Here is a 13,866-nt window from a genome sequence, read left to right as displayed (position 1 = left end):
TATTCAGAGGTGTTTTCTACTAGTTACATACCAGACCCTGATGTATATTATTCAGAGGTGTTTTCTACTAGTTACATACCAGACCCTGATGTATATTATTCAGAGGTGTTTTCTACTAGTTACATACCAGACCCTGATGTATATTATTCAGAGGTGTTTTCTACTAGTTACATACCAGACCCTGATGTATATTATTCAGAGGTGTTTTCTACTGGGATCATACCAGACCCTGATGTATATTATTCAGAGGTGTTTTCTACTGGCTACATACCAGACCCTGATGTATATTATTCAGAGGTGTTTTCTACTGGGATCATACCAGACCCTGATGTATATTATTCAGAGGTGTTTTCTACTGGCTACATACCAGACCCTGATGTATATTATTCAGAGGTGTTTTCTACTGGGATCATACCAGACCCTGATGTATATTATTCAGAGGTGTTTTCTACTAGCTACATACCAGACCCTGATGTATATTATTCAGAGGTGTTTTCTACTAGTTACATACCAGACCCTGATGTATATTATTCAGAGGTGTTTTCTACTAGCTACATACCAGACCCTGATGTATATTATTCAGAGGTGTTTTCTACTGGGATCATACCAGACCCTGATGTATATTATTCAGAGGTGTTTTCTACTAGTTACATACCAGACCCTGATGTATATTATTCAGAGGTGTTTTCTACTAGCTACATACCAGACCCTGATGTATATTATTCAGAGGTGTTTTCTACTGGGATCATACCAGACCCTGATGTATATTATTCAGAGGTGTTTTCTACTGGGATCATACCAGACCCTGATGTATATTATTCAGAGGTGTTTTCTACTAGCTACATACCAGACCCTGATGTATATTATTCAGAGGTGTTTTCTACTGGGATCATACCAGACCCTGATGTATATTATTCAGAGGTGTTTTCTACTAGCTACATACCAGACCCTGATGTATATTATTCAGAGGTGTTTTCTACTGGGATCATACCAGACCCTGATGTATATTATTCAGAGGTGTTTTCTACTGGGATCATACCAGACCCTGATGTATATTATTCAGAGGTGTTTTCTACTGGGATCATACCAGACCCTGATGTATATTATTCAGAGGTGTTTTCTACTAGCTACATACCAGACCCTGATGTATATTATTCAGAGGTGTTTTCTACTAGCTACATACCAGACCCTGATGTATATTATTCAGAGGTGTTTTCTACTGGGATCATACCAGACCCTGATGTATATTATTCAGAGGTGTTTTCTACTGGGATCATACCAGACCCTGATGTATATTATTCAGAGGTGTTTTCTACTAGCTACATACCAGACCCTGATGTATATTATTCAGAGGTGTTTTCTACTAGTTACATACCAGACCCTGATGTATATTATTCAGAGGTGTTTTCTACTAGCTACATACCAGACCCTGATGTATATTATTCAGAGGTGTTTTCTACTAGTTACATACCAGACCCTGATGTATATTATTCAGAGGTGTTTTCTACTAGCTACATACCAGACCCTGATGTATATTATTCAGAGGTGTTTTCTACTAGTTACATACCAGACCCTGATGTATATTATTCAGAGGTGTTTTCTACTAGTTACATACCAGACCCTGATGTATATTATTCAGAGGTGTTTTCTACTAGCTACATACCAGACCCTGATGTATATTATTCAGAGGTGTTTTCTACTAGCTACATACCAGACCCTGATGTATATTATTCAGAGGTGTTTTCTACTGGGATCATACCAGACCCTGATGTATATTATTCAGAGGTGTTTTCTACTGGGATCATACCAGACCCTGATGTATATTATTCAGAGGTGTTTTCTACTGGGATCATACCAGACCCTGATGTATATTATTCAGAGGTGTTTTCTACTAGCTACATACCAGACCCTGATGTATATTATTCAGAGGTGTTTTCTACTAGTTACATACCAGACCCTGATGTATATTATTCAGAGGTGTTTTCTACTAGCTACATACCAGACCCTGATGTATATTATTCAGAGGTGTTTTCTACTAGTTACATACCAGACCCTGATGTATATTATTCAGAGGTGTTTTCTACTAGTTACATACCAGACCCTGATGTATATTATTCAGAGGTGTTTTCTACTAGTTACATACCAGACCCTGATGTATATTATTCAGAGGTGTTTTCTACTAGCTACATACCAGACCCTGATGTATATTATTCAGAGGTGTTTTCTACTAGCTACATACCAGACCCTGATGTATATTATTCAGAGGTGTTTTCTACTAGTTACATACCAGACCCTGATGTATATTATTCAGAGGTGTTTTCTACTGGGATCATACCAGACCCTGATGTATATTATTCAGAGGTGTTTTCTACTAGTTACATACCAGACCCTGATGTATATTATTCAGAGGTGTTTTCTACTAGCTACATACCAGACCCTGATGTATATTATTCAGAGGTGTTTTCTACTAGTTACATACCAGACCCTGATGTATATTATTCAGAGGTGTTTTCTACTAGTTACATACCAGACCCTGATGTATATTATTCAGAGGTGTTTTCTACTAGCTACATACCAGACCCTGATGTATATTATTCAGAGGTGTTTTCTACTAGCTACATACCAGACCCTGATGTATATTATTCAGAGGTGTTTTCTACTGGGATCATACCAGACCCTGATGTATATTATTCAGAGGTGTTTTCTACTAGCTACATACCAGACCCTGATGTATATTATTCAGAGGTGTTTTCTACTAGCTACATACCAGACCCTGATGTATATTATTCAGAGGTGTTTTCTACTGGGATCATACCAGACCCTGATGTATATTATTCAGAGGTGTTTTCTACTAGCTACATACCAGACCCTGATGTATATTATTCAGAGGTGTTTTCTACTGGGATCATACCAGACCCTGATGTATATTATTCAGAGGTGTTTTCTACTAGTTACATACCAGACCCTGATGTATATTATTCAGAGGTGTTTTCTACTAGTTACATACCAGACCCTGATGTATATTATTCAGAGGTGTTTTCTACTAGTTACATACCAGACCCTGATGTATATTATTCAGAGGTGTTTTCTACTAGTTACATACCAGACCCTGATGTATATTATTCAGAGGTGTTTTCTACTAGTTACATACCAGACCCTGATGTATATTATTCAGAGGTGTTTTCTACTAGTTACATACCAGACCCTGATGTATATTATTCAGAGGTGTTTTCTACTAGTTACATACCAGACCCTGATGTATATTATTCAGAGGTGTTTTCTACTGGGATCATACCAGACCCTGATGTATATTATTCAGAGGTGTTTTCTACTGGCTACATACCAGACCCTGATGTATATTATTCAGAGGTGTTTTCTACTAGCTACATACCAGACCCTGATGTATATTATTCAGAGGTGTTTTCTACTAGTTACATACCAGACCCTGATGTATATTATTCAGAGGTGTTTTCTACTAGCTACATACCAGACCCTGATGTATATTATTCAGAGGTGTTTTCTACTAGTTACATACCAGACCCTGATGTATATTATTCAGAGGTGTTTTCTACTAGTTACATACCAGACCCTGATGTATATTATTCAGAGGTGTTTTCTACTAGTTACATACCAGACCCTGATGTATATTATTCAGAGATGTTTTCTACTGGGATCATACCAGACCCTGATGTATATTATTCAGAGGTGTTTTCTACTAGCTACATACCAGACCCTGATGTATATTATTCAGAGGTGTTTTCTACTGGGATCATACCAGACCCTGATGTATATTATTCAGAGGTGTTTTCTACTAGTTACATACCAGACCCTGATGTATATTATTCAGAGGTGTTTTCTACTAGTTACATACCAGACCCTGATGTATATTATTCAGAGGTGTTTTCTACTGGGATCATACCAGACCCTGATGTATATTATTCAGAGGTGTTTTCTACTGGGATCATTCCAGACCCTGATGTATATTATTCAAGATTTCTGGCTCTCACAGACCTGTAACTTCTTCTTTAAGAGGCTCCTCTGTCCTCCACTCATTACCTGTATTAATGGCACCTGTTTGAACTTGTTATCAGTATAAAAGACACCTGTCCACAACCTCAAACAGTCACACTCCAAACTCCACTATGGCCAAGACCAAAGAGCTGTCAAAGGTTTCCTGAAGTCCACAGTCATCTCCTTTGTTTTGTTTACGTTGAGTGAGAGGTTGTTTTCCTGACACCACACTCCGAGTGCCCTCACATCCTCCCTGAAGGCTGTCTCGTCGTTATTGGTAATCAAGCCCACTAATGTTGTGTCATCTGCAAACTTGATGATTGAGTTGGAGGCGTGCTTGGCCACGCAGTCGTGGGTGAACAGGGAGTACAGGAGGGGGCTGAGCACGCACCCTTGTGGGGCCCCAGTGTTGAGGGTCAGCAAAGTGGAGATGTTGTTTCCTACCTTCACCATCTGGGGGCGGCCCGTCAGAAAGTCCAGGACCCAGTTGCACAGGGCGGGGTTGAGGCCAGGGCCTCCAGCTTGAAGATGAGCTTGGAGGGTACTATGGTGTTGAATGCTGAGCTGTAATCAATGAACAGCATTCTGACATACAGTTGAAGTCGGAAGTTTACATCCATTTAGGTTGGAGTCATTAAAACATTCAAATCACTACACAAATTTCTTAACAAACTATAGTTTTGGCTAGTCGGTTAGGACATCTAATTTGTGCATGACACAAGTAATTTTTCCAGCAATATTTCTAGACAGATTATTTCACTGTATCACAATCCCAGTGGGTCAGAAATTGACATGCACTAAGTTGACTGTGCCTTTAAACAGCTTGGAAAATTCCAGAAAATGATGTCATGGATTTAGAAGCTTCTGATAAGCTAATTGACATCATTTGAGTCAATTGTAGGTGTACCTGTGGATGTACAGTGCCTTGCGAAAGTATTCGGCCCCCTTGAACTTTGCGACCTTTTGCCACATTTCAGGCTTCAAACATAAAGATATAAAACTGTATTTTCTTGTGAAGAATCAACAACAAGTGGGACACAATCATGAAGTGGAACGACATTTATTGGATATTTCAAACTTTTTTAACAAATCAAAAACTGAAAAATTGGGCGTGCAAAATTATTCAGCCCCCTTAAGTTAATATTTTGTAGCGCCACCTTTTGCTGCGATTACAGCTGTAAGTCACTTGGGGTATGTCTCTATCAGTTTTGCACATCGAGAGATTGAAAATTTTTCCCATTCCTCCTTGCAAAACAGCTCGAGCTCAGTGAGGTTGGATGGAGAGCATTTGTGAACAGCAGTTTTCAGTTCTTTCCACAGATTCTCGATTGGATTCAGGTCTGGACTTTGACTTGGCCATTCTAACACCTGGATATGTTTATTTTTGAACCATTCCATTGTAGATTTTGCTTTATGTTTTGGATCATTGTCTTGTTGGAAGACAAATCTCCGTCCCAGTCTCAGGTCTTTTGCAGACTCCATCAGGTTTTCTTCCAGAATGGTCCTGTATTTGGCTCCATCCATCTTCCCATCAATTTTAACCATCTTCCCTGTCCCTGCTGAAGAAAAGCAGGCCTAAACCATGATGCTGCCACCACCATGTTTGACAGTGGGGATGGTGTGTTCAGCTGTGTTGCTTTTACGCCAAACATAACGTTTTGCATTGTTGCCAAAAAGTTCAATTTTGGTTTCATCTGACCAGAGCACCTCCTTCCACATGTTTGGTGTGTCTCCCAGGTGGCTTGTGGCAAACTTTAAACGACACTTTTTATGGATATCTTTAAGAAATGGCTTTCTTCTTGCCACTCTTCCATAAAGGCCAGATTTGTGCAATATACGACTGATTGTTGTCCTATGGACAGAGTCTCCCACCTCAGCTGTAGAGCTCTGCAGTTCATCCAGAGTGATCATGGGCCTCTTGGCTGCATCTCTGATCAGTCTTCTCCTTGTATGAGCTGAAAGTTTAGAGGGACGGCCAGGTCTTGGTAGATTTGCAGTGGTCTGATACTCCTTCCATTTCAATATTATCGCTTGCACAGTGCTCCTTGGGATGTTTAAAGCTTGGGAAATCTTTTTGTATCCAAATCCGGCTTTAAACTTCTTCACAACAGTATCTCGGACCAGCCTGGTGTGTTCCTTGTTCTTCATGATGCTCTCTGCGCTTTTAACAGACCTCTGAGACTATCACAGTGCAGGTGCATTTATACGGAGACTTGATTACACACAGGTGGATTGTATTTATCATCATTAGTCATTTAGGTCAACATTGGATCATTCAGAGATCCTCACTGAACTTATGGAGAGAGTTTGCTGCACTGAAAGTAAAGGGGCTGAATAATTTTGCACGCCCAATTTTTCAGTTTTTGATTTGTTAAAAAGGTTTGAAATATCCAATAAATGTCGTTCCACTTCATGATTGTGTCCCACTTGTTGTTGATTCTTCACAAGAAAATACAGTTTTATATCTTCATGTTTGAAGCCTGAAATGTGGCAAAAGGTCGCAAAGTTCAAGGGGGCCGAATACTTTCGCAAGGCACTGTATTTCAAGGCCTACCTTCAAACTCAGTGCCTCTTTGCTTGACATCATGGGAAAATCAAAAGAAATCAGCCAAGACCTCAGAAAACAAATTGTAGACCTCCACAAGTCTGGTTCATCCTTGGGAGCAATTTCCAAATGCCTGAAGGTACCACATTCATCTATACAAACAATAGTACTCAAGTATAAACACCATGGGACCACGCAGCCGTCATACCGCTCAGGAAGGAGACGCATTCTGTCTCCTAGAGAGGAACGTACTTTGGTGTGAAAAGTGCAAATAAATCCCAGAACAACAGCAAAGGACCTTGCGAAGATGCTGGAGGAAACAGGTACGAAAGTATCTACAGTGCCTTGCGAAAGTATTCGGCCCCCTTGAACTTTGCAACCTTTTGCCACATTTCAGGCTTCAAACATAAAGATATAAAACTGTATTTTTTTGTGAAGAATCAACAACAAGTGGGACACAATCATGAAGTGGAACGACATTTATTGGATATTTCAAACTTTTTTAACAAATCAAAAACTGAAAAATTGGGCGTGCAAAATTATTCAGCCCCCTTAAGTTAATACTTTGTAGCGCCACCTTTTGCTGCGATTACAGCTGTAAGTCGCTTGGGGTATGTCTCTATCAGTTTTGCACATCGAGAGACTGACATTTTTTCCCATTCCTCCTTGCAAAACAGCTCGAGCTCAGTGAGGTTGGATGGAGAGCATTTGTGAACAGCAGTTTTCAGTTCTTTCCACAGATTCTCGATTGGATTCAGGTCTGGACTTTGACTTGGCCATTCTAACACCTGGATATGTTTATTTTTGAACCATTCCATTGTAGATTTTGCTTTATGTTTTGGATCATTGTCTTGTTGGAAGACAAATCTCCGTCCCAGTCTCAGGTCTTTTGCAGAATCCATCAGGTTTTCTTCCAGAATGGTCCTGTATTTGGCTCCATCCATCTTCCCATCAATTTTAACCATCTTCCCTGTCCCTGCTGAAGAAAAGCAGGCCCAAACCATGATGCTGTCACCACCATGTTTGACAGTGGGGATGGTGTGTTCAGGGTGATGAGCTGTGTTGCTTTTACGCCAAACATAACGTTTTGCATTGTTGCCAAAAAGTTAAATTTTGGTTTCATCTGACCAGAGCACCTTCTTCCACATGTTTGGTGTGTCTCCCAGGTGGCTTGTGGCAAACTTTAAACGACACTTTTTATGGATATCTTTAAGAAATGGCTTTCTTCTTGCCACTCTTCCATAAAGGCCAGATTTGTGCAATATACGACTGATTGTTGTCCTATGGACAGAGTCTCCCACCTCAGCTGTAGATCTCTGCAGTTCATCCAGAGTGATCATGGGCCTCTTGGCTGCATCTCTGATCAGTCTTCTCCTTTTATGAGCTGAAAGTTTAGAGGGACGGCCAGGTCTTGGTAGATTTGCAGTGGTCTGATACTCCTTCCATTTCAATATTATCGCTTGCACAGTGCTCCTTGGGATGTTTAAAGCTTGGAAAATATTTTTGTATCCAAATCCGGCTTTAAACTTCTTCACAACAGTATGTCGGACCTGCCTGGTGTGTTCCTTGTTCTTCATGATGCTCTCTGCGCTTTTAACGGACCTCTGAGACTATCACTGTGCAGGTGCATTTATACGGAGACTTGATTACACACAGGTGGATTGTATTCATCATCATTAGTCATTTAGGTCAACATTGGATCATTCAGAGATCCTCACTGAACTTATGGAGAGAGTTTGCTGCACTGAAAGTAAAGGGGCTGAATAATTTTGCACGCCCAATTTTTCAGTTTTTGATTTGTTAAAAAAGTTTGAAATATCCAATAAATGTCGTTCCACTTCATGATTGTGTCCCACTTTTTGTTGATTCTTCACAAAAAAATACAGTTTTATATCTTTATGTTTGAAGCCTGAAATGTGGCAAAAGGTCGCAAAGTTCAAGGGGGCCGAATACTTTTGCAAGGCACTGTATATCCACAGTAAAACAAGTCCTATATCGACATAACCTGAAAGGCCGCTCAGCAAAACCACCACAAAAAATCCCGACTACAGTTTGCAACTGCACATGGGGACAAAGATTGTACTTTTTGGAGAAATGTCCTCTGGTCTGATGAAACAAAAATAGAGCTTGCAAGCCGAAGAACACCATCCCAATCGTGAAGCATGGGGGTGGCAGCATCATGTTGTGGGAGTGCTTTGCTGCAGCAGGGACTGGTGCAATTCACAAAATAGATGGCATAATGAGGAATGAAAAGTCTGTGGAAATATTGAAGCAACATCTCAAAACATCAGTCAGGAAGTTAAAGCTTGGTTGCAAATGGGTCTTCCAAATGGACAATGACCTCAAGCATACTTCCAAAGTTGTGGCAAAATGGCTTAAGGACAACAAAGTCAAGGTATTGGAGTGGCCATCACACAGCCCTGACTTCAATCCTATAGAAACTTTGTGGGAAGAACTGAAAAAGTGTGTGCGAGCAAGGAGGCCTACCAACCTGACTCAGTTACACCAGCTCTGTCAGGAGGAATGAGCCAAAATTCACCCAACTTATTGTGGGAAGCATGTGGAAGGCTACCCAAAATGTTTGACCCAAGTTAAACAATTGAAAGGCAATGCTACCAAATACTAATTGAGTGTATGTAAACTTCTGACCCACTGAATGTGATGAAAGAAATAAAAGCAGAAATAAATCACTCTCTCTACTCTTATTCTGACATTTCACATTATTAAAATAAAGTGGTGATCCTAACTGACATAAGACAGGGAATTTATGTCTCGGATTAAATGTCAGGAATTGTGTATTTGGCTAAAGTGTATGCAAACTTCCAACTTCAACTGTAGGTATTCCTCTTGTCCAGATGGGACAGAGCAGTGCGATGGTGATTACATCGTCTGTGGACCTGTTGGGGCGTTATTCAAACTGAAGTGGGTCTAGGGTGACAGGTAAGGTAGAGGTGATATGATCCTTGACTAGTCTCTCAAAGCACTTCATGATGACATGTTGAGTGGTAGGGGGCGGTAGTCATTCATTTCAATTACCTTTACCTTCTTGGGTTCAGGAACATTGGTGGCCATCTTGAAGCATGTGGGGACACCAGACTGGGATAGGGAGCGATTGAATATGTCTGTAAACACACCAGCCAGCTGGTCTGCGCATGCTCCGAGGACGCGGCTAGGGATACACTCTGGGCCAGCAGCCTTGCGAGGGTTAACACGTTTAAATGTTTTACTCACGTTGGCCACGGAGAAGGAGGGGGGCAGGGCGCAGTCCTTGTTAGCGGGCCACGACGGTGGTATTGTATTATCCTCAAAGCGGGCAAAGAAGGTGGTTAGTTTGTCTGGAAGCATGACATCGTTGTCCGTGACGTGGCTGGTTATCTTTTTGTGGTCCGTGATTTCCTGTAGACCCTGCCACACACGTCTCGTGTCTCTTACCTGTCCTGTCCTGCCCTCCCCGTTCTCCTATCAAACCTGTGTTACTGGGGGTCTGAGCTGCTCTTAACTCTCCTGTCCTGTCCTCCCAATGGATGTCTCTTACCTCTTCTCCTGTCCTCCCCCTGGATGACTCCTCTCTCTTTCAGTTGCATGTGTGGTGTTTTTCTGATCTCATTCTTCCAGTTGTCTTCTGACTCATTTGATTTCAACTGATTTCCCCTCTCTCTCACTTTCTCTCTCTCTCTCTCAGGGTTCTCTCTCAGGTGTCTCTCAGGTCCTGAGCTGACTTTGTCCTCTGTGTGAATGGTGTTTCAGACCAGCCTGTTTTTCAATTGACATGAGTCAGTAACAGTTAATAGTTCCTGATGACCTGGCTACATGCAGTTTCTAACGCTTTGTCTGTCTCTCTGTGCTGTGTGTTCTAGGTGGGGACCTCTCTGGAAGCTCTCTACTACAGCAGGGTCCCAGGGTGGGGGACAAGGAGGAGGAGGACAGAGAGACTGGGGACATGGCCTTTCTGAAGGACCTCCTGAGCCCTGGACCAATGGACGCAGACGAGTTCAGTCGAGAGTGGCAAGGCACCTTTGGCTGCTTGGAGTTCTCTGACCCTGTCCCCCCCACCCCCACCCTAGTCCCTCCTCCACCTACTGGAGTGGCCTGCCCCCCCTCTCAGTCCCCCAGTCCCACCGGCTTCCTGCCCTCCCAGCTGCTGGACCACAGTCTGAGTTCTACAGGTCAGTCAGTCAGCACCATCTCCTGGTCTGACCTCTAGTGGCTAGATGATCTTACTGCATGTCTGACCTCTAGTGGCTAGATGATCTTACTGCATGTCTGACCTCTAGTGGCTAGATGACCTTACTGCATTTCTGACCTCTAGTGGCTAGATGACCTTACTGCATGTCTGACCTCTAGTGGCTAGATGATCTTACTGCATGTCTGACCTCTAGTGGCTAGATGACCCTACTGCATGTCTGACCTCTAGTGCCTGAATCACCTTACTGCATGTCTGACCTCGAGTGGCTGAATCACCTTACTGGATGTCTGACCTCTAGTGGCTAGATGACCTAGTAGCATCTAGAAATTGATAGTTTGTCTCCAGTTCTAGAAACTGATAGTTTGTCTCCAGTTCTAGAAACGGATAGTTTGTATCCAGTTCTAGTTTCATCTAGAAACTGATAGTTTGTCTCCAGTTCTAGAAACTGATAGTTTTGTCTCCAGTTCTAGAAACTGATAGTTTGTCTCCAGTTCTAGAAACTGATAGTTTGTCTCCAGTTCTAGTAGCATCTAGAAACTGATAGTTTGTCTCCAGTTCTAGAAACTGATAGTTTGTATCCAGTTCTAGTTTCATCTAGAAACTGATAGTTTGTCTCCAGTTCTAGTATAATCTAGAAACGGATAGTTTGTCTCCAGTTCTAGAAACGGATAGTTTGTCTCCAGTTCTAGAAACTGATAGTTTGTATCCAGTTCTAGTTTCATCTAGAAACTGATAGTTTGTCTCCAGTTCTAGAAACTGATAGTTTGTCTCCAGTTCTACTATCATCTAGAAACTGATAGTTTGTATCCAGTTCTAGTTTCATCTAGAAACTGATAGTTTGTCTCCAGTTCTAGAAACTGATAGTTTTGTCTCCAGTTCTAGAAACTGATAGTTTGTCTCCAGTTCTAGAAACTGATAGTTTGTCTCCAGTTCTAGTAGCATTTAGAAAATGATAGTTTGTCTCCAGTTCTAGTAGCATCTAGAAACTGATAGTTTGTCTCCAGTTCTAGAAACTGATAGTTTGTCTCCAGTTCTAGAAACTGATAGTTTGTCTCCAGTTCTAGTAGCATTTAGAAAATGATAGTTTGTCTCCAGTTCTAGTTTCATCTAGAAACTGATAGTTTGTCTCCAGTTCTAGTAGCATCTAGAAACTGATAGTTTGTCTCCAGTTCTAGAAACTGATAGTTTGTATCCAGTTCTAGTTTCATCTAGAAACTGATAGTTTGTCTCGAGTTCTAGTAGCATCTAGAAACTGATAGTTTGTATCCAGCTCTAGAAACTGATAGTTTGTATCCAGCTCTAGAAACGGATAGTTTGTATCCAGCTCTAGAAACGGATAGTTTGTCTCCAGTTCTAGAAACGGATAGTTTGTATCCAGTTCTAGTTTCATCTAGAAACTGATAGTTTGTATTCAGTTCTAGAAACTGATAGTTTGTATCCAGTTCTAGTATCATCTAGAAGGGGATAGTTTTGTCTCCAGTTCTAGAAACGGATAGTTTGTATCCAGTTCTAGTTTCATCTAGAAACTGATAGTTTGTCTCCAGTTCTAGAAATTGATAGTTTGTCTCCAGTTCTAGAAACTGATAGTTTGTATCCAGTTCTAGTATCATCTAGAAATGGATAGTTTGTCTCCAGTTCTAGAAATGGATAGTTTGTATCCAGTTCTAGTTTCATCTATAAACTGATAGTTTTGACTCCAGTTCTAGAAACTGATAGTTTGTCTCCAGTTCTAGTTTCATCTAGAAACGGATAGTTTGTATCCAGTTCTAGAAACTGATAGTTTGTATCCAGTTCTAGAAATTGATAGTTTGTCTCCAGTTCTAGAAATTGATAGTTTGTATCCAGTTCTAGTATCATCTAGAAATGGATAGTTTGTCTCCAGTTCTAGAAATGGATAGTTTGTATCCAGTTCTAGTTTCATCTAGAAACTGATAGTTTTGACTCCAGTTCTAGAAACTGATAGTTTGTCTCCAGTTCTAGTTTCATCTAGAAACTGATAGTTTGTATCCAGTTCTAGAAACTGATAGTTTGTATCCAGTTCTAGAAATTGATAGTTTGTCTCCAGTTCTAGAAATTGATAGTTTGTCTCCAGTTCTAGAAACTGATAGTTTGTCTCCAGTTCTAGAAACTGATAGTTTGTCTCCAGTTCTAGAAACTGATAGTTTGTCTCCAGTTCTAGAAACTGATAGTTTTGTCTCCAGTTCTAGTAGCGTCTAGAAAATGATAGTTTTGTCTCCAGTTCTAGTAACATCTAGAAACTGATAGTTTGTATCCAGTTCTAGTTTCATCTAGAAACTGATAGTTTTGTCTCCAGTTCTAGAAACTGATAGTTTGTATCCAGTTCTAGTATCATCTAGAAATGGATAGTTTGTCTCCAGTTCTAGAAACGGATAGTTTGTATCCAGTTCTAGTTTCATCTAGAAACTGATAGTTTTGACTCCAGTTCTAGAAACTGATAGTTTGTCTCCAGTTCTAGTATCATCTAGAAACTGATAGTTTGTATCCAGCTCTAGAAACGGATAGTTTGTATCCAGTTCAAGTTTCATCTAGAAACTGATAGTTTGTATCCAGTTCTAGTATCATCTAGAAATGGATAGTTTTGTCTCCAGTTCTAGAAACTGATAGTTTGTATCCAGTTCTAGTATCATCTAGAAACTGATAGTTTGTATCCAGTTCTAGAAACTGATAGTTTGTATCCAGTTCTAGAAACAGATAGTTTGTATCCAGTTCTAGTTTCATCTAGAAACTTATAGTTTGTATCCAGTTCTAGAAATTGATAGTTTGTCTCCAGTTCTAGAAACTGATAGTTTGTCTCCAGTTCTAGTACAATCTAGAAACGGATAGTTTGTCTCCAGTTCTAGAAACGGATAGTTTGTCTCCAGTTCTAGAAACTGATAGTTTGTATCCAGTTCTAGTTTCATCTAGAAACTGATAGTTTGTCTCCAGTTCTAGAAACTGATAGTTTGTCTCCAGTTCTACTATCATCTAGAAACTGATAGTTTGTATCCAGTTCTAGTTTCATCTAGAAACTGATAGTTTGTCTCCAGTTCTAGAAACTGATAGTTTTGTCTCCAGTTCTAGAAACTGATAGTTTGTCTCCAGTTCTAGAAACTGATAGTTTGTC

The 13,866-nt window shown here is 40.5% G+C and overlaps 1 protein-coding gene across 6 annotated transcripts in view; it reads left to right on the top strand.

The window, feature by feature from the left end:
* Positions 1–13,866, top strand: part of LOC110523102 (islet cell autoantigen 1-like protein) — a 97,318-nt gene that overhangs the window by 77,013 nt on the left and 6,439 nt on the right. For all 6 annotated transcript variants that reach the window (XM_090206956.1, XM_090206957.1, XM_090206958.1 and 3 more), the window contains one exon: positions 10,414–10,722. In XM_090206956.1, the coding sequence (XP_090063082.1) occupies positions 10,414–10,722 (309 nt within the window). The remainder of the gene's footprint in view (positions 1–10,413; positions 10,723–13,866) is intronic.

Source organism: Oncorhynchus mykiss, chromosome 18, assembly GCF_057628025.1.
Source record: "Oncorhynchus mykiss isolate SJ-2025 chromosome 18, ASM5762802v1, whole genome shotgun sequence".
NCBI classification, from domain to species: Eukaryota; Metazoa; Chordata; class Actinopteri; order Salmoniformes; family Salmonidae; genus Oncorhynchus; species Oncorhynchus mykiss.
The sequence above is the reverse complement of the archived record's forward strand: the minus strand, read 5'-3'. Positions and strand labels throughout refer to the sequence as shown.